Here is a 26,076-nt window from a genome sequence, read left to right on the forward strand (position 1 = left end):
TTTCAATTGGGTTGAAGTCAGGTTATTGTGGAGGCTAGGTCATCTGATGCAGCACTCCATCACTCTCCTTCTTGGTCAAATAGCCCTTACACAGCCTGGAGGTGGGTTTTGGGTCATTGTCCTGTTGAAAAACAAATGGATATCCCATCTGGTTTGTGCATAGTGGAACTGGCGTATCGCTGCAGAATGCTGTGGTAGACATGCTGGTTAAGTGTGCATTATATATATTTTTTAATCAGAGTGTCACTAGCAAGGCACCCCCACGCCATCATACCACCTTCTTCATACTTCATGGTGGGAACCACATATGTGGAGATCATCCGTTCACCTACTCTGCGTCTCACAAAGACATGTCTATCGGACCCAAACATCTCAAATGTGGACTCATCAGACCAAAGGACAGATTTCCACCGGTCTAATGTCCATTGCTCGCGTTTCTTGGCCAAAGCAAGTCTCTTCTTATTGGTGTCCTTTAGCAGTTGTTTCTTTGCAGAAATTGAACTCTGAAGCATTTATTTGGACTGCAATTTCTGTGGCTGTTAACTCTAATGAGCATATCCTCTGCAGCAGAGGTAACTCTGGGTGTTCCTTTCCTGTGGTGGTCCTCGAGAGCCAGTTTCATCATAGTGCTTGATGGTTTTTGCGACTGCACTTGAAGAAACTTTCAGTCCTTGAAATGTTCCGGATTGACTGACCATGTCTTAAAGTAATGGACTGTCGTTTCTCTTTGCTAATTTGAGCTGTTCCTGCCATAATATGGACTTGGTCTTCTACCAAATAGGGCCATCTGCTGTATACCAACCCTACCCTGTCACAACAACTCATTGGCATTAAGGAAATAAATTCCACAAATTAACTTTCAACAAGGCACACCTGTAAATTACATTTGCTTAACACTTTTTCGGTTACTACATGATTCCAAGTGTGTTATTTAATAGTTATGTCTTCACTATTATTCTACAATGTATAAAATAGTACAAAATAAAGAAAAAACCTTGAATGAGTAGGTGTCCAAACTTTTGACTGGTACTGTATATTATATCTATCATGTTTTTATGCACACAAGACAACTGTCTAAATCACGCCTGTCTCAGTGGACTAATCCATTGCAGAGGCCGCGGAGAAGGCACACCAGTAGTAAATTCACCATTATAAATCTAGTGTTCGTTTGGTTTGGGTCATTTCTGTTAATGTATTCAATATATTATTATTACAGTCTTACTGTTCTCATTGTCAGAGTGGCCACGATGTTTGCGGACCGAACAACCTACGCTACACTTGTAAGGAATGCGTTCTGGTTCATTTCAATCCATTTGATTTGTCAATTCATGAATTGTCTTTTGTTTGTAGCGCTCCAGTCAATGTTGAGTAAGGATGCGCACGTGATTACACATAGAAGACGACCTAGGCTACCTGGCCTGCGTGCAAACGTTGGTCTATAAATGTGCCAATTTGGAATACTGATAGTATTTCTGACTGTCTTTACTCACCACCACTAATGAGCTTCTCAAAATAATTTTTTCTTCACCTCAAACAGCAAGCAAAGTCTGCTATGACATCCATTGAGATTGACAATAGTTCCTCAATGTATCCCATTTGAAAAATCTTTCCAGCTCTCGTTTGAATCCCACTCACAGGGAGAGTAATAATAGGCCTTCCTGATTACCTATTATAATTTGTGCAAATAGTCTACAGCTGTGACTGTCTGGAGCAGGAAACTTAGGGCCCTCACTGGCGCAGAATTGGACCAGCGTCGTCCGGGTTAGGGGAGGGTTTGGCTGGGGTAGGCTGTCATAGTAAAATAAGAATTTGTTCTTAACTGGCTTGCCTAGTTAAATAAAGGTTAAATAAAAATAAAAATAGTTGGTAATGACAAGAAGCTAATTTAAGATTTTTCATTAACCACATGATAATGATTGAGATATGAAGACTTTATAAATCATTTATATGAAACTGTTCCACGAAAATGTGCATATGAAAATCATACCTGGCACGCAGATCGGTAGAAATGGCACTCCAAATGGAAAAGGTTGCCGACCTATGGTGTAGCCTACTTACTACCAGCAACTTCAGGAGCTTAACGGTAGAATTTAAGAAGGCCAGCACCAAGGGTAAGGGTCGGAAAACACTGGCTCCCTCGAGTCACTTGTGTGGCTTAATTATTTTAATCAAAGTGTGCTGAAAGCATTAGACAAGCTCATTAGCCTACTTTTTCCACGTTATATTACAGCCTTGTTTTAAAATGGATTAAATAGTTTCCCCCCATCAATCTACACACAATACCCCATAATGACAAAGAAAAACAGGTTTGTAGACATTTTTGAAAATGTATTACAAAACCCCCCCCAGAAATATTACATTTACATAAGTATTCAGACCCTTTACTCAGTACTTTTTTGTAGCACCTTTGGTAGCGATTACAGCCTCAAGTCTTCTTGGGTATGACGCTATAAGCTTGGCACACCTGTGCTTGGCGACTTTCTCCCATTCTTCTCTGCAAATCCTCTCAAGCGCTGTCAGGTTGGATGGGGAGCGTCACTGCACAGATATGATTATTTATTTATTTTGTATTTATTTTTTTACCTTTATTTTACTAGGCAAGTCAGTTAAGAACAAATTCTTATTTTCAATGACAGCCTAGGAACAGTGGGTTAACTGCCTGTTCAGGGGCAGCTCGGGGATTCAAACTTGCAACCTTTCGGTTACTAGTCCAACAGTCTAACCACTAGGCTACCCTGCCACCCCAGGTCTCTCCAGAGATGTTTGATAGGGTTCAAGTCCGGGCACTGGCTGGGCCGGCCATTCAGAGACTTGTCCCGAAGTCACCCCTGTGTTGTCTTGGCTGTGTGCTTACGGTCATTGTCCTGTTGGAAGGGGAATCTTTGCCCCAGTCTGAGGTCCTGAGCGCTCTGGAGCAGGTTTTCATCAAGGATCTCTCTGTACTTTGCTCCATTCATCTTTCCCTCGATCCTGACTAGTCTCCCAGTCCCTGCCGCTGAAAAGCATCTCCACAGCATGATGCTGTCATCACCATGCTTCACAGTAGGGATGGTGCCAGGTTTCCTCCAGGAGGCCACTGTATTCTTGGGGACCTTCAATGCTGCAGACATTTTTTGGTACCCTTCCCTAGATCTGTGCCTCGACACATCTGTGCCCTGTCTCAGAGCTCTACGGACAGTTCCTTTGACCTCATGGCTTGGGTTTTACTCTGACAGGCACTGTCAACTGTGGGACCTTATATAGACAGGTGTGTGTCTTTCCAAATTATGGTCAATCAATTGAATTTATCACAGGTCGACTCCAATCAAGTTTTAGAATGATAATCAATGGAAATAATTTCAAGTCTCATCACAAAGGGTCTGAATACGTAGGTAAATAAGGAAAATGTTTGTTTTTTTATAAATGTGAAAAAATGTCTACAAACCTTTGTAGAAATGTTGTCATTATGGGGTATTGTGTGTCGATTGATGAGGACATTTGTGTTATTTAATCCATTTTAGAATAAGGCTGTATTGTAACAAATTGTGGAAAAGGTCAAGGGGTCTGAATACATGGTATAGTTGATTTTATATAAACACATAGGGTGTGTCTACATATGGACAAATACACCTTTTAACATTTCGACTAAGATTTTTTTTTTTTTTGGGGGGGGGGCATCCCTAATTATGTCAATGGACAAAAGGTTTAGGCCTACAGATTGGTAAAGTAACAGCTTGCTATACGTCATCGGAGTTTCATCTGAGGGGGATATTTTTAGGAGGTTCTTTGAACCATCACACTATTAATCAAGTTCTTAATGTACTCGTCTCCTGTCCTAGGCTATCTGTTCTGGTAAGGCCTAATCAGGAGTCCTGTGTAGTGGTGGTCCAGAGATAAAGGGAATAAAATGTGCTTACAGCTGAGTTTTCCTTAAGTGGACTCCTTTAACAGGCTGACTACACCGCTCGCACGTTGCAAAATACATTTAGAAATCTGTTTTTCAATTATTGCACCCACACTGCTCGCACCCGCCAACGAGTGTCTGCGTTGCCACGGGCTAAAATAGTCGTCAGTTCTATTTCTGACTCTGCAAGTCCTGCCTCTCCCAACTCCTCATTGGTTTATAGAAGTAGGTACCCACGTGCCATCTCCTCATTGGTTATACCCACGTGGGTGACAAAGACAAATGACGTCAGTGGCGGTAATGCACCTAATTTATGAAAGTTGCCAATCACAATATAAAGTCAAGAGATGAAATAACCTGTAAGGAGGAGAGATGACTAGAAACGATTCGGATGACTGTTTTATGTGTGGATTAATTGGCGGAGTAGAGGACCTTGTAAATTTCAGGTAAAATAACAACGCAATGTTTATTTCCCAGGACAAATTAACTAGCAACAGCAAGCTAACTAAATAGGACAAATTAACTAGCAGGTGCAAGCTAACTAGCTAAAGTGTCATAAATATTTAATGATTTTCGACCTGTCCCCAAATTAATATAATTGGTTCAGAGTTTGTTTTGATATTTTAACCTGCGTGTCGTGATCGCGTTTGGTGTGGGGGGGGACAAGATAAATGTATGCGCGATGACGCACGCTCACAGCCGGTTTGGGTTCAGTATAAGTCCTTTTGGAGGAAAATTAACCTGGCCGTCCTCACCCACCCAGCACAAAAATGCTGCAAATGAAATAAGACTCCTATTCAGAGGAGCGATGCCCACTTCAAATCTGACACAACAGAGACATTGTGAGCTCATCCCCTGCCACACTCTGCCCCCACACACACACACACACAGGTGATGGCCAAATTGAGATAAATATACCTTTCACCTAGCATTTTAGATTAGCCTAGGTTAAGGCCATATGACACTGGACTGCAAATATGCACGAGTATATACCAAACAAAAGGAACACCTTAATATTGAGTTCTGGATTCACCTGGTCAGTCTGTCATGGAAAGAGCAGGTGTAATGAATGTTTTGTATACTCACTGTATATAAAAAATACATTTGTTTTCAAGTAGTCAAGTGTAACACAAACATACTGTGTGGAAATAATGTTGCCTCTTTTGGATACTATTAGTTGCCATGCACAAAAATTAAAGTAGGTGGCTTATTCTAATAATTTCCTTTCGGTCTCGAGAAAAGTATTACATTTGCTCAATCCTTCAATTCTAATGAAACACATTTCAACGTGATTCATCCCCATTTCTTTCTAACCCACAAAAACATTTGCTTCGTGCCTTCTATGTTCAAAGGAATGGGTAGCAGAGCACCCCATGGTGGTACAGTGAGGCACATAAGTGCTTATAGGACCTTATATCATCTTAGTTGAATTATGACAATCAAGGCACACATCCAGAAGGTGCATGAACAAGATTTGACCTCTGACCTTTCTCTATGCTGGTTTGGGCCAGGCCGAGGAGCTGAGGAGAGCGCTCCTCCAAGACCTGCTGGTGTAGGCTCACGTAGCGCAGGGTCCACCAAGGCAGCAGCTGCACACACGCGGAACATAGAAAACAGAAACAGGTTAGTGAGTGTGTGTGGGAGAAGGTAAGCAGAACAACAAACAAATAAATGAAAGAGCATGGGAGAGTGTGAGCGCTTTTGTACCAACGGCCCAATACATAAAGGTCACACGTAACTAAATAACCATAGTAAATAATAGTAACTAAATAATACAAGCAAATAAATAACTACAGTACTAGTGCCTGAACGAACTGAACACATACGACAACCCACTTTGACCCTACGTACTAACACACACATCAAAAGAATGCTATAGTTAAGTGAGGCTGAAACAGCCCAAAAAGTTGCCAACTCTCTTTTTTCATCTCTGACCAAAACGCACAGTGGCAGGGAAAAGAACAGCTCCCAGCCATGTACGTGTTTCTCTCCCCTATCCCTTCTCTCTTGCATGGCCAAAGGTAGTGAACCATGTGAAAAGCCCATTTGCGTTCCAGGGAGGACATCTTTCTCATTTGCAATGCACGAGGCCGGCTATCCCGACCGTGTCGCCGTATCGTTAATCGTCTGCCTCCTTGAATCAATATTCTTATGACACACACGGGCACACACACTGCCGTCTCATCAGAGGAGGGTGATATGCAGATGAACGTCACAGCCCCATCTTCTCCTCTCTTTATGACTGGGATGGGAGAGGTGGAGAAGCTGGGTGATAATAAGGTACAGGGGGATGGAGGGGGCAACAGACAGCGTTCCTTTGAGTTAGACCGCCGCTGAACTCCAAGGGTAAGTGTACATGTGTGTCTGTGTACGTACGTGTGTGTACGTACGTGTGTGTACGCGTCACGTAAACTTTAATAGTATGATCTCTAGAATGGATCTTGTAGTTAGAATATTTCTTATCAAACCACACATTCTTTCCGCATGTTATAATATATAGGCAAATGGAACCCTCTAAAACAGCCTTTTAGGATGTGGTGGTGAGCTTCTGAAACTCAAAGGCAGCCAATACGGAGTTAAATAACTACTATTTAGCCATTACGGCTGTAAAATATTTACAGGTGAATAACCTGCTGAAGGGAAGTGTTTAAGTTACATGCCTTACATGGAACCCATACCGGCTGCACGCGTGCGCCATTGTGCATGAATATATTTTGTCCCCCCACACCAAACGCGATCACAACACAGGTTAAAATATCAAAAACAAACTGAACCAATTATATTAATTTGGGGACAGGACGAAAAGCATTAAACATTTATGACACGTTAGCTAGTTTGCACTTGCTAGTTAATTTGTCCTATTTAGCTAGCTTGCTGTTGCTAGCTAATTTGTCCTGGGATATAAACACGGAGTTGTTATTTTACCTGAAACGCACAAGGTCCTCTACTCCGACAATTAATCCAGACAGAAAACGGTCAACTAAATCGTCTCTAGTCATCTCCTCCTCCTTCCAGGCCTTTTCTTCTCTTGACTTTAGATTGCGGTTGGCAACTTTCATAAATTAGGTGCATTACTGCCACTGACCTCGTTCATCTTGCAGTCACCCACGTGGGTATAACCAATGAGGAGATGGCACCTGAGTACCTGCTTCTATAAACCAATGAGGAGATGGGAGAGGCAGGACTTGCAGCGCGATCTGCATCAGAAAAAGAACTGATTTCTATTTTAGCCCTTGGCGACGCAGACACTCGTTGGCGCAATAATTGAACAACAGATTTTTACATGTATTTTTGCAATGCTCGCGCACGTGACGCGAGCGGTGTAGTCAGGCTGTTAGGAGCTCCCAAATAGAAAGCATGATTCACTACCCAGCCCATTGTTTTATTCCTCCAAGAAAAATAATCCTGGTGAACTAATCTCCCTGGAATACCAGGATTCCAAAGTTTCAGCACAGAGGGAGGGGGTAGGGGTAAATAAATACATCTAGAGATGTATTTGTGTGCTGGCAATGGAGTGAAAATCCAAACCATTACTGTGTGTGTGGACAGGGAATGCCAATGCGGGAATAGGTTTCTGCACCCACATCCAATGATTCTCCCAGTTCCAGTGGCTTAGAGCGAGAAACGCAAATCAAGCACAGCACATCTGAAGGAGTCAAGTACACATCCGTCTCCCTGACCAGAATCTTTGCTGTATTGCCTTTGTCACTCACCTAATTTTTCTGTGTCAGGGAGAGACCCATGTGGACGTGACGAGTGTCATTTCACCATCACAGCTTCAGCTAATGTCCAGTGACAAAGTGATATCTCCGCTATGTTATCGCTTACCTCGAAGCTATCCAGCTTGGCAGAGCAGTTGACCAGCAGGACCCTGGCCAGCAGCAGGAGGAAGGGATTCCCCACCAGGCAGTACACGGACTCTCCATCCAGGAGAAGACTGCTGAGCAGGGCTGAGGTCAGGGCCCCAGGCTGGGAGGGAGAGAGAGGACACAGAGAGGAGTTAGACTGGTATACGGCTTAGGAAAAGATCCATGATCTGTTGTCGCTTTGCTGCTCTGTCCCCTGAAGCTCTGTCCCGAGACGACAACTCTAACCCTCTTGCCGCGACGTTCCAGCGCCTTTCTGGCACATTCCCACTTGGTAGGCTGATGGCGCCCAGCTGAGGGGCATTAGTCAATCGAGTGTGTGATCGGCTGGACAATCAGCCCCAACAGTTGACAGGTTGGGGATAAAAGACATTTTAAGAAAAGGTATAACTTATAGAACTGTTACTGAAGTTATATCTGTAAGCATTTCTGTAGGTAAATTACATAATAAAGTCTAAGTTTGAACCATTTACTCTGTCTGCCTCACTGAGCCTCTGTACCCTGAGATCTTCTTAGCTCTGGTCCATGGCAGTGGCCTGTCCCCAGGCTCTGCCACAGTGGGTATGAGGGGAAAAGCGATTTACCCAGAGAAAGGTCTTGATTCTTGCCTGTGTCTCCAGTCCACCACTTTTAACAAACACTTTTATTAACTCAATAAGTGCAACTTTATACCTTTCCCCCCCGAAATGTAGTGGCACATTAGTGATTGCATGCACTTATTGAGTTGATCACAATGCATAAATGGAGGGGCTCCATTTACAAGGGTCCCCTAAACAACAAGGCAGCAGAATGACGGTCTCTGGTGTAATGTGAGATAAAGTCGACCAATCACATCTCCTCACCCTCACATAATTGGGTCCTGTCCCTCTCCAATTCCTCCTACAGTTGTCACGATAACATTTTACAAACAATACCAGTCCAAGTATCATGACACCGAGTAGTATCACGATACCACAGGGGTGTAAAAATTCAGTGACATGTATACTACACAAACTAAACTCTCATAAACACACACTTTTACACTGCTTCTTGAGCAAGGTAGTTAACCCCCAACAACAACTGCTCCCCGGACACAGATGAAGTGGATGTCGATTAAGGCAGCCCCGGGAACCTCTCCGATTCAGAGGGGTTGGGTTAAATACGGAAGACAAATTTCAGTCTACTCCTTATCCTGATGCCTAGCCACTTTACCCAGCCTTCATGTACCACTGCAAATTGATCTGGGACTCCCTGTATATAGCTGCATGTGTGTATTTTATTCCTCGTGTTACCATTTGTAACCCGTTTCAGGAAGCTAGGCATGTGTCGCACATCACTACTTCACAGGAGGCATTTAAACTTTGTTTTTATTATCAATATACATTCTTTGGCAGGAATGTCTTCTGGAACATGTGAACTTTCATGTGCCTTAATAACAAACTTGTATGCCATTTGTAAATACAAAGTTAAATTTACAGCTATCCATGATTGGCTGAGATAATGGATGGGCTGGACATGTCGAGAGATGACTTCGGATTGGTCTGTCATGTAGCATGCTTCGGTCTATAACATTAGCTGCTCAGTATGTGCAGATAGAAAATTCTACAGCAGCTTGTTCTTTAAAGAATTCATGAACTGAGGTGTTGCTTCCACTCAACATTGCTGCTCTGAAATTAACAGGTGCTATTAGACAAAGATCAGTGGGGAAAAGTTGTGATTGACTCTTTTCTGGAGGACGACATTGCCATGCTGACTCGCTCTGATACTGAAAATGAATCAGACGATGAGGAAATGCCTGAATTATGTAAAAACATTTATTGAACCAGGCATTCATTTCTGATGGTGTTGGGGAAGAAACGGAGACCGACAGTGTTGTCACAGAAGTTAGAGTTTTGAAATCGGTGGAATGCCCGGTGGAAGCAGAGAATGATTGCCAAATGTGGAGAAAGTCGAAAAGAAAACAGAAGGCTGTTGTATAAAACACCTGTCTCCGGATTACATCTTGAAAATAAGAGCAACCCATGACAGAAGGAGAAGTTGTCATCCATGTAACCCTAGAGGTTGTAAGTGTTTCTAATTGTCAGAAAGTCATTTTCATTGCCAATTCCAGCCTAATGTTAGCTAGCTATGCAATATTGACCCTAGTTAGTTAGCTTTTGTTACCTGCAGATTCACGCATGGTGCATAGTAGTAATGGAATTCCGAGTTGGATGACCATTTCAAATGTATTTTTCCGAGTTCTCAGTTGTTTTGAACATGGCATTAGAGTTGAGATAATGGTTCATTGTTCACATGTCTAAACAAAAAAAGACTCCACGAGGCCTCCCGGGTGGCGCAGTGGTTAAGGGCGCTGTACTGCAGCACCAGCTGTGCCACCAGAGACTCTGGGTTCGCGCCCAGACTCTGTGCCAACCGGCCGCGAACTGGAGGTCCATGGGGCGACGCACAATTGGCCCAGCGTCGTCCGGGTTAGGGAGGGCTTGGCCTGTAGGCATATCCTTGACTCATCGCGCACCAGAAAGTCCTGTGGCGCGCAGTGCGCGCTAACCACGGTTGCCAGGTGCACAGTGTTTCCTCCGACACATTGGTGCGGCTGGCTTCCGGGTAGGATGCGCGCTGTGTTAAGAAGAAGTGCTGCTTGGTTGGGTTGTGTATCGGAGGACGCATGACTATCAACCTTCGTCTCTCCCGAGCCCGTATGGGAGTTGTAGCGATGAGACAAGATAGCAGCTACTAAAAACAATTAGATACCACGAAAAATTCAACAACAAAAAAACACACAAAAAAGACTCCACTATGCAAGTAACCATTTCAATGTACCGTTTACACCTTCTGCATGTGACAAATAAAACGTTGATTTTATTTGATATAGATGATAATGTGAAGAACATGACCTGCACCAAAATCAGATTAGGAAATAGGCAGAGAACTAGATAAAAAAGTGCATTTTTACTACTAATTTCACCACTGGTTGTTTACTACACTAGCTTATTCACTCGGTTTAGCACATAGCCTCAAGTGATCCTTAAAGAAATGGGGGGGGGCTAAGTCTTAAGAGGGTGTGAACTATGCTGAATGGGTGTAGACAAGAGCTCTCCAGTAGGTGTACCAATACATTCAAGGTGTATTTTCTCAAAAGTATGGTTACAAGTTTATCAACTTTCAAAGCAGAATTACTTTCCCATTGTTCCTCAACTGTGGTGTATGATATACAATTTTCTAGCTCTGAGTCTCGACTTTTATCCAAAGTAAAAAAGCTATTTCAAATTTTACTACATAGGAATCCAGGTGGTGGGTCATATTTATTTTTTATTAAAAAAATCTAAACTCTGCGTCGCTGGGAAGGGCTCGTAAGCAAGCATTTCACAGTAAAGTCTACACCGGTTGTATTCACACTTCTACTCAATGCAACACATATTGAAATAACTCCAAACTGTTGACTGTATAATAAAATTGCATAGGCTTATTTGCTCATATTTGCAAAGGACTGCCGGTGATTTGGCTAGAGGAAAGGGAGGAATATACATGCATAATGATCTGCATGTCATTGTGGCAGTAAGGGGAAAACGGCATGAATTCTTGTTTACTCTTCAGTTAACGGACACTCTCCCTCCCTCCGTCACACTATCTCCCTCTCATAAAAATACACACCACTATCTCTCCCACAAACACATACCGCTCCCAAACAGAATGTAGGAAGACCCAGAAAGATAGATTTTTGATATAAAGATATAGTTTAGGCTTACATTAGGCCTACGTAAATCCTACATTTGACGCACATCTCCTAAGTGGCAGACCATTTTCCTTACTTCCTGGGCCAATCAAATTTGGCAAGAGCAACTGTCAATTCAATGTTGTTAGCTAGGTAGGTAACATAACTGAACAACATTGTTTGTTATCAAACTAATAATTAACAACCTGGGCTTTGTTTAAAAATGGCCCGTGGCATGGTTTGTGAAATTATATAAAATGTGCATGATCTCTTTGCTGTAAAGCTAACTGACCCGCTCTGCCCATTCCTCGCCATTCACCCATTGTTGTCGTAACTCTCCTGATCGACACCTGTGAATGCTTTTATGCATCTCTCCAATACGCCTTGTCTACTGCTGTGTTGGCTAGTTCTTACTGTTTTATTTCACTGTAGAGCACTCAGTCCTGCTCAACATGCCTTAGATAGCTCTATTGCCCCACCCCACACACGCGGAGACCTCACCTGGCTTAACTGGTGCCCACAGAAAAGCTTATTGAAATTCTTGATTATCGTAGATTTATCAGTGGTGACAGTGTTTCCAAGCCTCAGTGCAGTGGACAACTGGGAGGAGGTGCCTCTTATTCTCCATGGACTTTACAGTGTCCCAGAACTTTTTGAAGTTTGTGCTACAGGATGCAAATTTCTGTTTGAAAAAGCTAGCCTTTGCTTTCCTAACTGCCTGTGTATATTGGTTCCTGTTCAACATCTCTCATATTGTCTGAGATCCCTAAAGATTGGAAAGCTGCCGTGTTCATCCCCCTCTTCAAAGGGGGAGACACTCTAGTCCCAAACTGTTACAGACCTATATCTGTCCTACCCTGCCTTTCTAAAGTCTTCGAAAGCCATGTTAACAAAACAGATCACCGACCATTTCGAATCCCACCGTACCTTCTCCGCTATGCAATCTGGTTTCCGAGCTGGTCATGGTTGCACCTCAGCCACGCTCAAGGTCCTAAACGATATCATAACCACCATCGATAAAAGACAGTACTGTGCGGCAGTCTTCATCGACCTGGCCAAGGCTTTCGACTGTCAGTCACTGCATTCTTATCGGCAGACTCAATAGCCGTGGTTTCTCAAATGACGACCTCGTCTGGTTCACCAACTACTTCTCAGACAGAGTTCAGTGTGTCAAATCAGAGGGCCTGTAGTCCGGACCTCTGGCAGTCTATGAGGGTGCCACATGGTTCAATTCTCGGGCCGACTCTTTTCTCCGTATATATCAATGACGTCGCTCTTGTTGCTGGTGATTCTCTGATCCACCTCTACGCAGACAACACCATTCTGTATACCTGGCCCTTCTTTGAACACTGTTAACTATCCTCCAGACGAGCTTCAATCCCATACAACTCTCCTTCCGTGGCCTCCAACTGCTCTTAAACGCTAGTAAAACTAAATGCATGCTCTTCAACCGATCGCTGCCCACACCCGCCCGCCCGTCTAGCATCACTACTCTGGACGGTTCTGACTTTGAATATGTGGACAACTACAAACACCTAGGTGTCTGGTTAGACTGTAAACTCTCCTTCCAGATTCACATTAAGCATCTCCAATCCAAAATTAAATCTAGAATTTGCTTCCTATATCACAACAAAGCATCCTTCACTCATGCTGCCAAACATGCCCTCAAAACTGACGATCCTACAGATCCTGGACTTCGGCGATGTCATTTATAAAATAGCCTCCAACACTCTACTCAGCAAATTGGACGCAGTCTATCACAGTGTCATCCGTTTTGTCACCAAAGCCCCATATACTACCAACCACTGTGATCTGTAGGCTCTCATTGGCTGGGCCTCGCTACATATTTGTTGCCATACCCACTGGCTCCAGGTCATCTATAAGCCTATGCTAGGTAAAGTCCCACCTTATCTCAGCTCACTGGTCACCATAGCAGCACCTACCTGTAGCACAGGCTCCAGCAGGTATATTTCACCGGTCACCCCTAAAGCCAACACTTCCTTTGGCTGCCTTTCCTTCCAGTTCTCTGCTGCCAGTAACTGGAACGAATTGCATAAATCACTGAAGCTGGAGTCTTATATATCCCCCTCTAACTTTAAGCATCAGCTGTCAGAGCAGCTTACTGATCAATGTACCTGTACACAGCCTCTGTAAATAGCACACCCAACTACCTCATCCCCATATTGTTACTTATCCTCTTGCTCTTTTGCACCCCAGTATCTCTACTTGCACATCTATCACTCCAGTGTTAATGCTAAATTGTAATTATTTTGCCTCCATGGCCTATTTATTGACTTAACTTCCTACATTTGCACATCCTATTGTGTTATTGACTGTATGTTGGTTTATCCTGTGTGTAACTCTTGTTTTGTCACACTGCTTTGCTTTATCTTGGCCGGGTGGCAGTTGTAAATGAGAACTTGTTCTCAACTGGCCTGCATGGTTAAATAAAGGTGAAATAAAAATAAAAGCATGCTCCATTTTTCCTCTATTACTCAGAGGCTGCATGACAGCGAACTTGCAATTGCAAAGCCTACACAGACTGGCCTGTGCACTTGGTTATACCAAGCATTGAAATGATACAATATATCATTTTGCTCGCTCTGCTTCAATGTATCAAATGTAACAGTAGACTCACCATGGTCTGCATCCCCACTCGCCATCACGGCTAAATTCTATTTAAAAAACGGATTTGATGGATAGAGGCGTAGGAAGAGCAGACAGAAGCAGGTGAGGGATGGCTGGAAGGACATGCGGCTTGCCTGCTGGCTGATTACAGCTACCACATGTGAGATGTGCATGAAAGTGACATTATTGGACTGGTGCATACAAGACTATTAGTTGCTGTTGCTTAAATTTAACTGAATTGATAAGTAAAACTGACTTTAGAAACATTTCATAACAGGTGCCAACAGGTTCTTCAGATTGGAAGGGACGAAAAATGTGATAATGTGATTGGAAGGGACGAAAAATGTGATAATATCATATGAAATGGTACTACAGTAATCCAAAATGTTGGTATCATAAGTATCATGACGTTTTGATACTGTGATATTACCATGGTTCTGTTCTACTGTGCAACACTACTTCATGCCTTCCTCCGCAGACTCACTCTATACATCCTCATTACCCAGAGCAAAGGGTACAAGGGGTAGTCTGTCCTCACCATTCATCAAACCATGTCAGAGAGTCACAGTGCTGCCACACAAACGCAATTCTTGCATCCAAAATCAAATCAGCTTCTAAAACAGTTGATGGGCTGGTGAAGTCTTCTAAGGGAAATAGAACAGTCTAAAAGGTTGAGCTCCTCTAGGTCAGACCTTGGGAGAAGGGTGGCTGTGGATACATTTTAAAAAGCAGTGTGAGTGTAGTTTAAGTAGAGAAAATGAGATGGAGTTACTGTTACTCGGGGTGTCTGTTAGTTGGCAAGTGCTGATCAAAATAAAAGCAGATAAAACTTCCCGGCCAAATTGACCAGGAGAGAAAAAAAAAATCACATTGCAAAATAATGCTTTATATTCATTGATGGAAATACCAGTCAATGTAAATACAATTTTCCGTCGTGCTCATCAGTCTGTTCATTTTCATAATTTAGTGTAATTAAATTGGCCCGTGTATATTTTCTTTCGTCATCATGCATCTTATTTATCCAACACAACACATGAGCGGGATTTCTCCTGCATCTCCTCAGCTGGTTGCTGCTGGAGTAAAAAGTGCTTTCATAAGCCCATTCATTAAGCAACAATTCTAAAAGCAATCGCGTGTGAAACAGTTTTGGTGCACGATTATAAAGAGCTACTATTTTTATTACTCAACTGGTAATGGAAGCTCACCAATCAAGTGCAGGCAACAGGCTATCAGCACGTCACCCGCTATTTTACAATGTGAGCTGGAGGCACTATGCATTTTGAAAATAGAATTGTTCAAAACCTGAATGTTTGATTTCATATTATGAGGTGTCTCAAAGTAGCCTATAGGCAAAATTCGACCATGGCATTGTGGAAGCAATTATTTTAGAAAGTCCGAAGGAAGCTTACAATTTGGCAGCTAATGAAATGAGTGCATGGAACTCAGCCTATAGGCCAATGCAGCAGTAGCCCTAAAACATCCATTGCTCTTTCACACCGTGGATTATTGATTATCGAAGGGGGATTGTTGGATAAAAAATAATAATAAATGTAATAGCTTACTGCATTTACATTTACATTTAAGTCATTTAGCAGACGCTCTTATCCAGAGCGACTTACAAATTGGTGCTTTCACCTTATGACATCCAGTGGAACAGCCACTTTACAATAGTGCATCTAGGTCTTTTAAGGGGGGGGGGACTATAGTTTTAATATATTATCATGCAATGCGCTCGTTAGCATTCTCTATGTGATTTTACATGTACGTGTTAGTCTGTGATCCCAAGGTTAGCAATGCTATTAGTGGTGTTTGGAAACACCGCCCCTTGTGTTCAATGCCGAATTACCAAATACACAGGTATGGCTCAAGGTCGGTATTAAGGTACACTATATATACACAAAAGTATGTGGACACCCCTTCAAATGAGTGGATTTGGCCATTTCTGCCACACATGTTGTTGAGGTGTATACAATCTTACACACAGCAATGCAATCTCCATAGACAAACATTGGCAGAAGAATGGCCTTACTGAAGAGCTCTGTGACTTTCAACGTGGCACAGTCATAGGATGCCACCTTTCCAAGAAGTCAGTTAATCCAATTCCTGCCCTACTGGAGCTGCCCCGGTCAACTGTAAGTGCTGTTATTGTGAAGTGGAAACGTCTACGAGCAACAACGGTAGGCCACACAAGCTCACAGAACGGGACCGCTGAGTGCTGCAGCGCCTAAAAATCTTCTGTCCTCGGTTACAACAAACAGTCTTTGGAATCAACAACAGCACAAGAACGGTGCTTAAAGAGCTTCAGGAAATGGGTTTCTATGGCCGAGCAGCACACACTGTATAGGAATAATGGTCTGGGTCAGTTTTTCACAATTCGGGCTAGGCCCCTTAGTCCCCGTGAAGGGAAATCTTAACGCTACAGAATACGGCTTTTTTTTTTTACTTCTTCAGGATCTGTGTCCATGGGACGGTTGAGCTAACGAAGGCTAATGTGATTAGCATGAGGTTGTAAGTAACAATAACTTTTTCCAGGACATAGACATATCTGATATTTGCAGAAAGCTTAAATTCTTGTTAATCTAACTGCACTGTCCAATTTACAGTAGCTATTACAACACTCCTGTGCAAGAAAGAATACCATGCTATTGTTTGAGTGCACAGTTTTGAACATAAAGTTATTAATAAACAAAGTAGGCACATTTGGGCAGTCTTGACACAATGTTGAACAGAAAATCAATGGTTCATTGGATCAGTCTAAAACTTTGCACATGCACTGATGCCATCTAGTGGTCAAACTCTAAATTGCACCTGGGCTGGAATAATACATTATGGCCTCTCTTGCATTTCAAAGATGGTACAAAAAAAATACAAAATAACTGTTTTTTATTTGTATTATTACAATGTGAAAGGAATGTAGTGGAATATATTTATTTGTAATATCTTTTACCAGATCGATTGTGTTATATTTCCACAAACTTCACTGTTTACTTTCAAATGGTACCAAGAATATGCATATCCTTGCTTCAGGGCCTGAGTTACAGGCAGTTAGATTTGGGTAAGTCATTTTAGGGAAAATTGAAAAAAGGGGTGGATCCTTAAAAGGATAACCCATTAAGGTGTTCACCCACAAATCACATTAAGATTATGGTAATGCATCTTAACAGAACATGCAACTCATGTAATCGCCAATGAAACTTAATTTTGAAACATTTGACAAAATGCATTTTGTGGGAAAAAACTTTTTTATTTTTGAAAAATATTTGTATACGCTTTCTTTTTCTTCTTTTTTCTCCCAATTTCGTGGTATCCAATTGGGAGTTAGTCTCGTCTCATCACTGCAACGTCACTGTTTTGGAGCCGTGCGTCCTCCAAAACACAACCCAACCAACCTGCAATGCTTCTGGACACAATGCCCGCTTAACCCGGAAGACCAATTTGTCGGAGGAAACACTACACCCGGCGACCGTGTCAGCGTGCATGTGCCCAGCCCGCCACAGGAGTGGCTAGAGCATGATGGGACAAGGACATCCCTGCCGAAACCCTCCCCTAACCCAGACGACGCTGGGTCAATTGCGCACCGCCCCATGGGTCTCGCGGTCGAGGCCGGCTGGTCTCGAACCAGGATCTCTAGTGGCACAACTAGCACTGCAATGCCGTGCCTTAGACCAATGCGCCGACAATACCATTCTGAACAGCACACCGTGGTTCCATATGTGACAGATTAAAATCTCTTAGAAACTTAGAAAGAGGAGGAATCTAAAGATGCAACAACTAGGATGGATTGCTAATAGGATTGTGCCTTTGGCTACTTGACAAAGAAAGAAAGTTGATATGAAAACCAATAGGACAGGAGATAAATGGTATAGCGGTGGGTCCAATCGGGAAGTAAATGAAAATAAATGTGCCAAAATTATATAATTACTCCTGTCTATACAAAAATAAATACAATAATTTAAAATAATTCACCAGAAAGCATGACTTCTTAAGCATCCAATGCCTATGAGTCCGGTAAATTTATCAAATGGGCAGTAAATTAACATTTTCCCAGTCACGTTGTCCGGCGCCACATTTTCGTAAGAAAAACCCTGCTGTTACTGTACCTCAGTGAGGGAGGTGAGCAGGGCCGGAGGAAGCAGGTCAGGGACATGGATGGCGACAGGGGGACCAGTCCAGTTACTCTGGGCAAAGAGGTGCAGGCAGGACACTGCCAGGGCCAGCAAGGCATTCTCCCTGAGAAAGAGAAGAAAGGAAACAGAACGTAATGTCACAATGAATAGGAACGAGATCCGTGAGTGTAGGGGGGGGGACAGAGAGTCTGGGAGACAGAGAGAAAGAACAATGAGGGAGACCAGAGGGAAGGCACAGAACACAGAACTATTAGACACTAGAGAAAAACGAGAACAGGGAACAGAACAAAGGAGGAGCAACAGAAAGGCTAGAGAACTAAATGAAAGGGAGTTCAGAGGAAGAGAAGCAATAAAACGAGGCTTCCAAAACAAGCGACCACAAGCTCAGTACAGAGACGAAGGGGGAGAAAGAAACACTGAAGATACGGTCATTTAATCTCCACACTGCAAATCAGGGCAGCAGCCTTCCCGAAGTGGACACAGCGGGCTGCTCCAGTCCTCACAGCAGGACTCATTCAATAGGGTGACTGGGCTGTCCGGACACAGACTCAGGGCAAAGAGGAACTGCTTCCCATCAATTAAAGCTATGCATACACACAGTACAGGCCTCTCCAACACACCTAGCTGACAACGCAGAAAATGGAAAGAGACCGAAATAAATGATCCAATACAGGAGGGGATACAGTAGCAACACCTGCTGAAATACCCATTCTCCCACGGGACAGGAGGAGATGTTAAGCTGTTCTTATTAAAAATTAATAATTCATGTAGCAGGAAGCTTCATTGGGCTCCATTCAGCGAGGGAACAGCCCGTGCCTGGTAATTCTCCTATCACTCCCCTCAATAAAAGTCACGGTGTACTAGGGCTGGGTGTTATGTCCGAAAAATCATCACAAAAAAAACATGATTTATGGGTGATTCATACAATACATATCATGATTTTTTTGTTATGCTCTCTAAATAAGCTTCGTTGTGCAACTAAAGGTCAAATACACTGCATTTCAAACAGTCAGCAATAATCTAATGAAATCAGGGCTTGTGAAATTGTACCTAGGCAAAATAGAAGCCTTCCAAAACCGTAAGACCCACAATAAAATATGAAAATACACTTGTTACAATTTTAACCAGAACCATTCAAAACGCACCTTTACTAATAATGACTAACTTCTTGTAGCAGGCATTATAGAGAATTAACACAGGTCTCAAACTCTCTCTTAACCACAAGCCCACATTCTAGCGAGTAAACAGATCTTTATAAGTTTAGCCAACATGGATCTATACGCTTGCTAACATAGAACAGTTGAATTGTTACACACACACCGTTCTGTCTGTTTCCAACTGTTTGAACAGCATGCTAGACTGCCCACTTCGTTCAGATGTTGAAATCATGTGGCTTACCTTATTTCTCAGAATGAGAACGAGTTGCTATTCCTTATAGAATTGTGTTTTATGCTTATTGCACATTTATAAAACAGACTACACACCTAGTGTAACAGTCTTTGGCTTTCTGCTGCCAGTGGTACCACAATGCCGCTCACAATAAACTGAGCATTCATTTACCAGAATTCATATTCATTGATACTGCCGTTTTAGTAGAGTTTAAACTTAAGGTTATCATTAGAAAAGTCTATTACATGAAGATAATTTTATTCATTTATATTGCTGTACACTTAAAAAGGCAATCTGTTGGCTTTATATGAAAGCATATTCAATCTTGTTTAGCCTTGTTTATAATAAAGCCTAATGTAGTGTCCACCAACTTGGATCCTGGAGAGCTAGAGTATGCAGGCTTTTGTTCCAGCCCAGCACTAAAAACACTTTATTCAATGAATTGATTAACATTGAAGGTGTCAGCATGAGATCCCTACTCAGTTATTGTTTCTTACCGGTCAGCCTTGTCTTCCTGTGTGCTGTCGTTGAGGTAGGCCAGGACCCGTCTCTCCAGGTAGGCATCGATGGACTCTCCGTCGCTACCGTCTCCACCACCAAGCAGGTCCAGGACCTGAGGACTCAGCAGCACCGCCTCAAAGTCTCCATCGAACAGGGACTGCAGCAGGGGACCCGCCTCTGGAAAGCAAACAAGAAGAAGCAGTGAGATAAAGAGGTAACACAGGAAAATGGCAATGACATCAGAGATGTGTGTATCTGTAATAATGGGTGGCTCAAAACAGGATTGTTAAACATAGCCTAAGTATTTAGTTATTCTGACGCTCTTCACCATCGTCTGAACCGTTTCTCCTTTGACTGCATGGCGTCGTCTCATTTCTCTGTGGAACACCCATTAGCTTTGAAAGGCACTAAGGTGCAGCCTCATTTGTTTGAAATAGGTGGATCATTATCCCCCAGATACCGCTATATCCAATTCAAATTACCTCAAAGGCTACTTGTTTAGAGTCAAACGTATTATAGCCAAACCATCTCGTTATTGTTGTCCCAGAACCATTACCATCCAGGAAAGGAGAAAATCAAGCATGCCACTGGACCATACGCTGTACCTCACCCCAAGGGCCTCTTACCTCCACAACACACCTACTTTCATTTGTCTTATATCGTTTCTCGCATATTGTTAATCCAACTCCATATTCCCATTAGCAAAATGAGAATATTGAACAATGCCCTGCAGATGATCATTTGGTGTGTGCATGCAGACTTATAGCTGTTGGAGGGGCATTGCTGAAGGGGGAGGAAGAGGAACAAAATATTAAATTATAAATAGAACATCTATGAGGCCAAGGTGTCTCAGCCTGGAGTAATTGCATTTTATGCATTGGTTGTGTGCTTGGCTTCAGCATCTACACAGCTTTCATTAGTTCTTTATGAGCAGGGAGGCTGGCTGGGCTCATTAGCATTGATTGCATTGCGCTTCACTGATGGGAATGAGTGAGGGCTGAGAGAGAGCAACGGGAAGGAGGAGAGGCTAGGTGTACAGTATCAGAAGACTGGCAAACCTAAGCAAACTAAAACACCCCCACAAACTGGCAAACACACACAGCGTGCATCCCAACAATCTCTAGTACCCACAAATGTAAAAGCATTGGATTGGTGCAGGCATGGGCCAAAGACTTTCCATAAACCAGTAATGTCCTTTCAAATCCATGAAGGGAGGTGAACAAGTGCACACTTTGGGAGAAAATAGATTGGGACAGCCACAGTACACCAAAGCCAATACTTCCAATGATAAAGCTACAAGCACCCCTATTGATTTGAATTAATCCATCCATTCATGTTTTGCCCAATGTAGAAGTGGTCAGAAAGTGACATTTTGGACCTGAATGCCAAAACAAAAAAATTTAAGAGATCGAGGTGCTCAAAGTTGACCCATTTTGCATTCCCCACCCTACCATGAGACATCCATGTCATCATTCCTGAAAACAAAAAAAACGATTTAGTTTGATATCATTTCGAAGCTTAAAGAGTTGTAAAACATATGAGTTAATGAAAAATAGTCATTTAAGCTTTAACGCCAATTATTAAAAATGCCTAAACTGATTTTTTCAAGTTCAAACTCAACAACAAAAAAATCCTTTATTTTCAGCAAACGTAACACGTGTAAATATTTGTATGAACATAAGATTCAACAACTGAGACAAACTGAACAAGTTCCACAGACATGTGACTAACAGAAATTGAATAATGTGTCCCTGAACAAAGAGGAGGTCAACAGTAACAGTCAGTATCTGGTGTGGCTTTGTTTTCGCATTATTTCAACCAAATTGAACATGTTTCATTATTTATTTGAGGCTAAATTGATTTTATTTATGTATTATATTAAGTTAAAATAAGTGTTCATTCAGTATTGTTGTAATTGTCATTATTACAAGGGGCAGAAAATTGGCAGACTAATCGGCATCTGTTTTTTTTGTTGGCCCTCCGATAATCGGTATCGGCGTTAAAATCATTATCGGTCGACCTCTACTCTCAACCACTGTTAATAACATTTCAGCTTCTCAAATACATTTCAGCACTCTCAAGAAACTGATATTATGGAAAACAACTGGACCTCAAATTAGTCAGTAATTCAGCAGTCAATGTAAGGCAATTCAGTATGGGAGAAATATGATTCTGAATTGCCCAAGGCCTCTCAATATTCAAGCAAACATAATACATAAGCGTACATTTCAGAATGGCGAGTGCAACAGACTCATATCTGCTACAAGCACACACGGAGGGGACTAGCTAAACTGAACAAAACTATAAATGCAAAATGTAAAGTGGTGGTCCCATGAACTGAAATAAAAGGTCACAGAAATGTTCCATATACACAAAAAGCATATTTCTCACCAATGTTTGCTTAGATCCATGTTAGTGAGCATTTGTACTTTGCCAAGATGATCCATCCACATGACAGGTGTAGCGTATCAAGGTGTGGCATACCAGCCACCCCAGACAGCTGATGAAACTGTGGGTTTGCACAAACTGTCAGCAAACATCTCAGGGAAGCACATCTGCGTGCTCGTCATCTTCACCAGGGTCTTGACCTGCGTGCAGTTAGGCCTCGTAACCTACTTCAGTGGGCATGCTAGAGAAGTGCGCTCTTCACAGATGAATCCTGGTTCCAACTGTACCGGGCAGATGGCAGACAGCGCGTCTGGCGTTGCGTGGGCGACCGGTTTGCTGATGTCAACGTTGTGAACAGAGTGCCCCGTGGTGGTGGTGGTGGGGTTATGGTACACTACATATACACAAGTATGTAGACAAGTGGCTTCGGCCATTTCAGCCACACACGTTGCTGACAGGTGTATAAAATCGAGAACACAGCCATGCAATCTCCATAGACAAACATTGGCAGTAGAATGGCCTTACTTAACAGCTCAGTCACTTTCAACATGGCACCGTGATAGGATACAACCTTTCCAACAAGTCAGAGTATTCCCGGTCAACTGTAAGTGCTGTTATTGTGAGTGGAACGTCTAGGAGCAACAAAGGCTCAGCCACAAAGTGGTAGGCCACACAAGCTCACAGAATAGGACCGCCGAGTGCTGAAGCACGTACAAATCTGTCCTCAATTGTAAGATCACCATGTGCAATGCCAAGCGTCGGCTGCAGTGGTGTAAAGCTTGCCGCCATTGGACACTTGAGCAGAGGAAACGCGTTCTCTGAAATATAAATCACGCTTCACCATCTGGCAATCCGAAAGACAAATCTTGGTTTGGCGGATGCCAGGAGAACGCTACCTGCCCCAAAGCATAGTGCCAACTGTAAAGCTTGGTGAAGGAAGAATAATGGTCTGGGGATGTTTTTCATGGTTCAGGCTCCTTAGTTCCAGTGAAGCGGAATCTTATCGCTACAGCACACAACGGCATTCTAGACGACTCTGTGCTTCCAACTTTGTGGGGGAAGGCCCTTTCCTGTTTCAGCATGACAATGCCCCCGTGCACAAAGCAAGGTCCATACAGAAATGGTTTATTGAGATCGGTGTGTAAGTACTTGACTGGCCTGCACAGAGCCCTGACCTCAACCCCATCGAAGACCTTAGGAATTAATTGGAAGGCAACTGCGAGCCAGGCCTAATCGCCAAACATCAGTGCCTGACCACACTAATGCTCGTGGCTGAACGGAAACAAGTCCCCGCAGCAATGTTCCAACATCCATTGGAAAGCCTTCCCAGAAGAGTGGAGGCTGTTGTCGAAACAAAAGGGGTACCAAATCCATATTAATGCCCATGATTTTGGAATGAGATGTTTAACAAGCAGGTGTCCATATACACTACATGACCAAAAGTATCTGTGACTAACAGATGCATATCTGTATTCCCAGTCATGTGGATTCCATAGATTTGGGCCTAATGAATGTATTTCAATTGACTGATTTCCTTATATGAACTGTAACTAAGTAAAATGCTTCAGGTTGCATTTATATTTTTGTTGAGTGTACATTTATTTCTATGTCAGGAGTTTAGACTTGCTGGATATTTAAAAAAAAATATGTTTACTTGTGCAGTGTAGTGTAAAGCAGGCCAACATCACATTTACAATACATCATTTCAATCAATCTGATGTCAGAAACAGTGTGCTTTTTGTTGGTGAGTTATGTCTCAAAAGGCATAACCTAATTTGCTAAATCCAAATGGAGACAAAAATATATCAAGTCATGTCTATTCTGACAACAGCACATAAAACCAGCCCAGACAACCATGACACAGCTACATCACTTGATACAGCTCATGGTACTGTGCCTGGATGATGGGCGAGAAATATATGACATGGCTGATTATTGTGCAAAGCCAGTGACCTCGGATATAGCAAAGATGAGCATACATGCCAAGAAAATAGCAGAGCATATAGAAAATAGCGACCGTGCATGGTGATTGTCCATAGAGTCTTACGTTCTTTCATGGGGGATGGGATGCTTCGCCCCACTGTGCTATCATAAACGTGCGTTGCCACAGCTTCAATGCAGTAAGTTGACAGTGTTCAGCGAAAGAGCATGACAGCGATTAACTCACTATTGCTGCCTCTAGTGTATCGAGAACTAACACATTACGGAGATCAAAGCTACCGATTAGTTGAAATAGCTAAACACCCACCTACCGTATATATGTACATGTGCATCCTCACGGGGGGATGCGTGGCCGAGGGCTGGAACGTAAATTAATCAGTCCAAATTTGAACGTTTTCAGGTATGTCCCTCCCCGTTTCGTTTGTTTACGAAACGTTTTGCAAAATAATAGGAGTAATTAATACGCTCCTGGTGGGATGTGGCAAGAATCGGTACATAGCTTATCGGTACAAGTTGATACCTGTATATTGGTGACATAGTTAGCTAGCTGGTACCGAAGTATATGTAAGGTTATATTCAAAGTCAAACATTTAGAATATGAGATCAATACCCAGTCAATTAGATATACATGTGCCAAAAATGACTCAATTCCTGTCGGTCTAACCTTTGTAGCTAGTAGTGCCCACCTAGCTGGGTGTTCTAGTTAGCTAGGCTTTGCGCCCACAAGTTGACAGCGAGTGTGCTTGGTACAGTAGCTAACTAGTTATCATTCAAACCTGTATTGAGCGAACTGGCTAGTTCAATTAATCTAGCTTCGATTAATCATATCACGTAGCCTTAATATTGAACCATGGTGAGACATTACACATTAGTCAAATGACATCAAACCATTGACAAACCGACGGACAGTGGCTATAACTGCGTGCCATATGTCTCCACACATTGTTAGGGTAGTTACCTTACGTTAGCTGAACGTCACATTAGCCACCACCAAGCTAGCCATCGTTTAATTGTAGCTACATTTCTCACAAAACACAATCTAAATCTACACCTAAATACATTTAAAGTGTGATAACAACACTGATTTTCGCATACTTGATTTGTAATCTCACCTGCAGAGCTGAAAACATTCTGCTTCCATTCTGTTGCCTCGCTTGGTTTCAGAAAACCTCGGAGCACGGGAATCTCTGCTTCCCGCACCATCTCAAAATGTGATGTGCAACAGTCGCACAAAGAAGTCAATACTGTTTCCAACCAGGATCGGCGTAATTGTAAATTGACAATATATAACCTTACTACTGTAATGTAGCCTATTTCAATGTAATTGTATACATTTGTTCATTTCAACCCATGTGCAGTTACAAGCACCAGTGAGCAGCCATGACAGATACGCATTGCATCATGGGAAACCTAATCAGTAGAATATGGAAGCCCGTTTCCTAATATGTCGATACTTTTTTTATGTGGAGCATTATGTGTTGATTTCCATTATACACTTTGCAGCGATCAGCACAGCAGGGGCCTCATAAACATTGTGTACATTTTACACTAAATATCTGCATGCTCTATTTCTGCAAAGACTTCGCACTCACAAAAATATTGAGATTTAAACTTGGCCCACGCCATACATAACCATGTTTCCCGTTATAAATCAGACCTGTG

The 26,076-nt window shown here is 42.6% G+C and overlaps 1 protein-coding gene across 2 annotated transcripts in view; it reads right to left on the minus strand.

Moving 5' to 3' along the window:
* Positions 1 to 25,812, minus strand: part of ttc27 (tetratricopeptide repeat domain 27) — a 129,366-nt gene extending 103,554 nt beyond the window's left edge. For both annotated transcript variants that reach the window (XM_029669520.2, XM_029669521.2), the window contains exons 1-5: positions 25,527 to 25,812; positions 20,082 to 20,262; positions 18,169 to 18,298; positions 7,712 to 7,852; positions 5,370 to 5,472 (exon numbers count right to left, since the gene is read on the minus strand). In XM_029669520.2, coding sequence (XP_029525380.1) covers positions 5,370 to 5,472; positions 7,712 to 7,852; positions 18,169 to 18,298; positions 20,082 to 20,262; positions 25,527 to 25,617 — 646 coding nt within the window. In that variant the 5' untranslated portion in view covers positions 25,618 to 25,812. The remainder of the gene's footprint in view (positions 1 to 5,369; positions 5,473 to 7,711; positions 7,853 to 18,168; positions 18,299 to 20,081; positions 20,263 to 25,526) is intronic.
* Between the last annotated feature and the right edge of the window lie 264 nt (positions 25,813 to 26,076).

This window comes from Oncorhynchus nerka, linkage group LG10 (genome assembly GCF_034236695.1).
Source record: "Oncorhynchus nerka isolate Pitt River linkage group LG10, Oner_Uvic_2.0, whole genome shotgun sequence".
NCBI lineage: Eukaryota > Metazoa > Chordata > Actinopteri > Salmoniformes > Salmonidae > Oncorhynchus > Oncorhynchus nerka.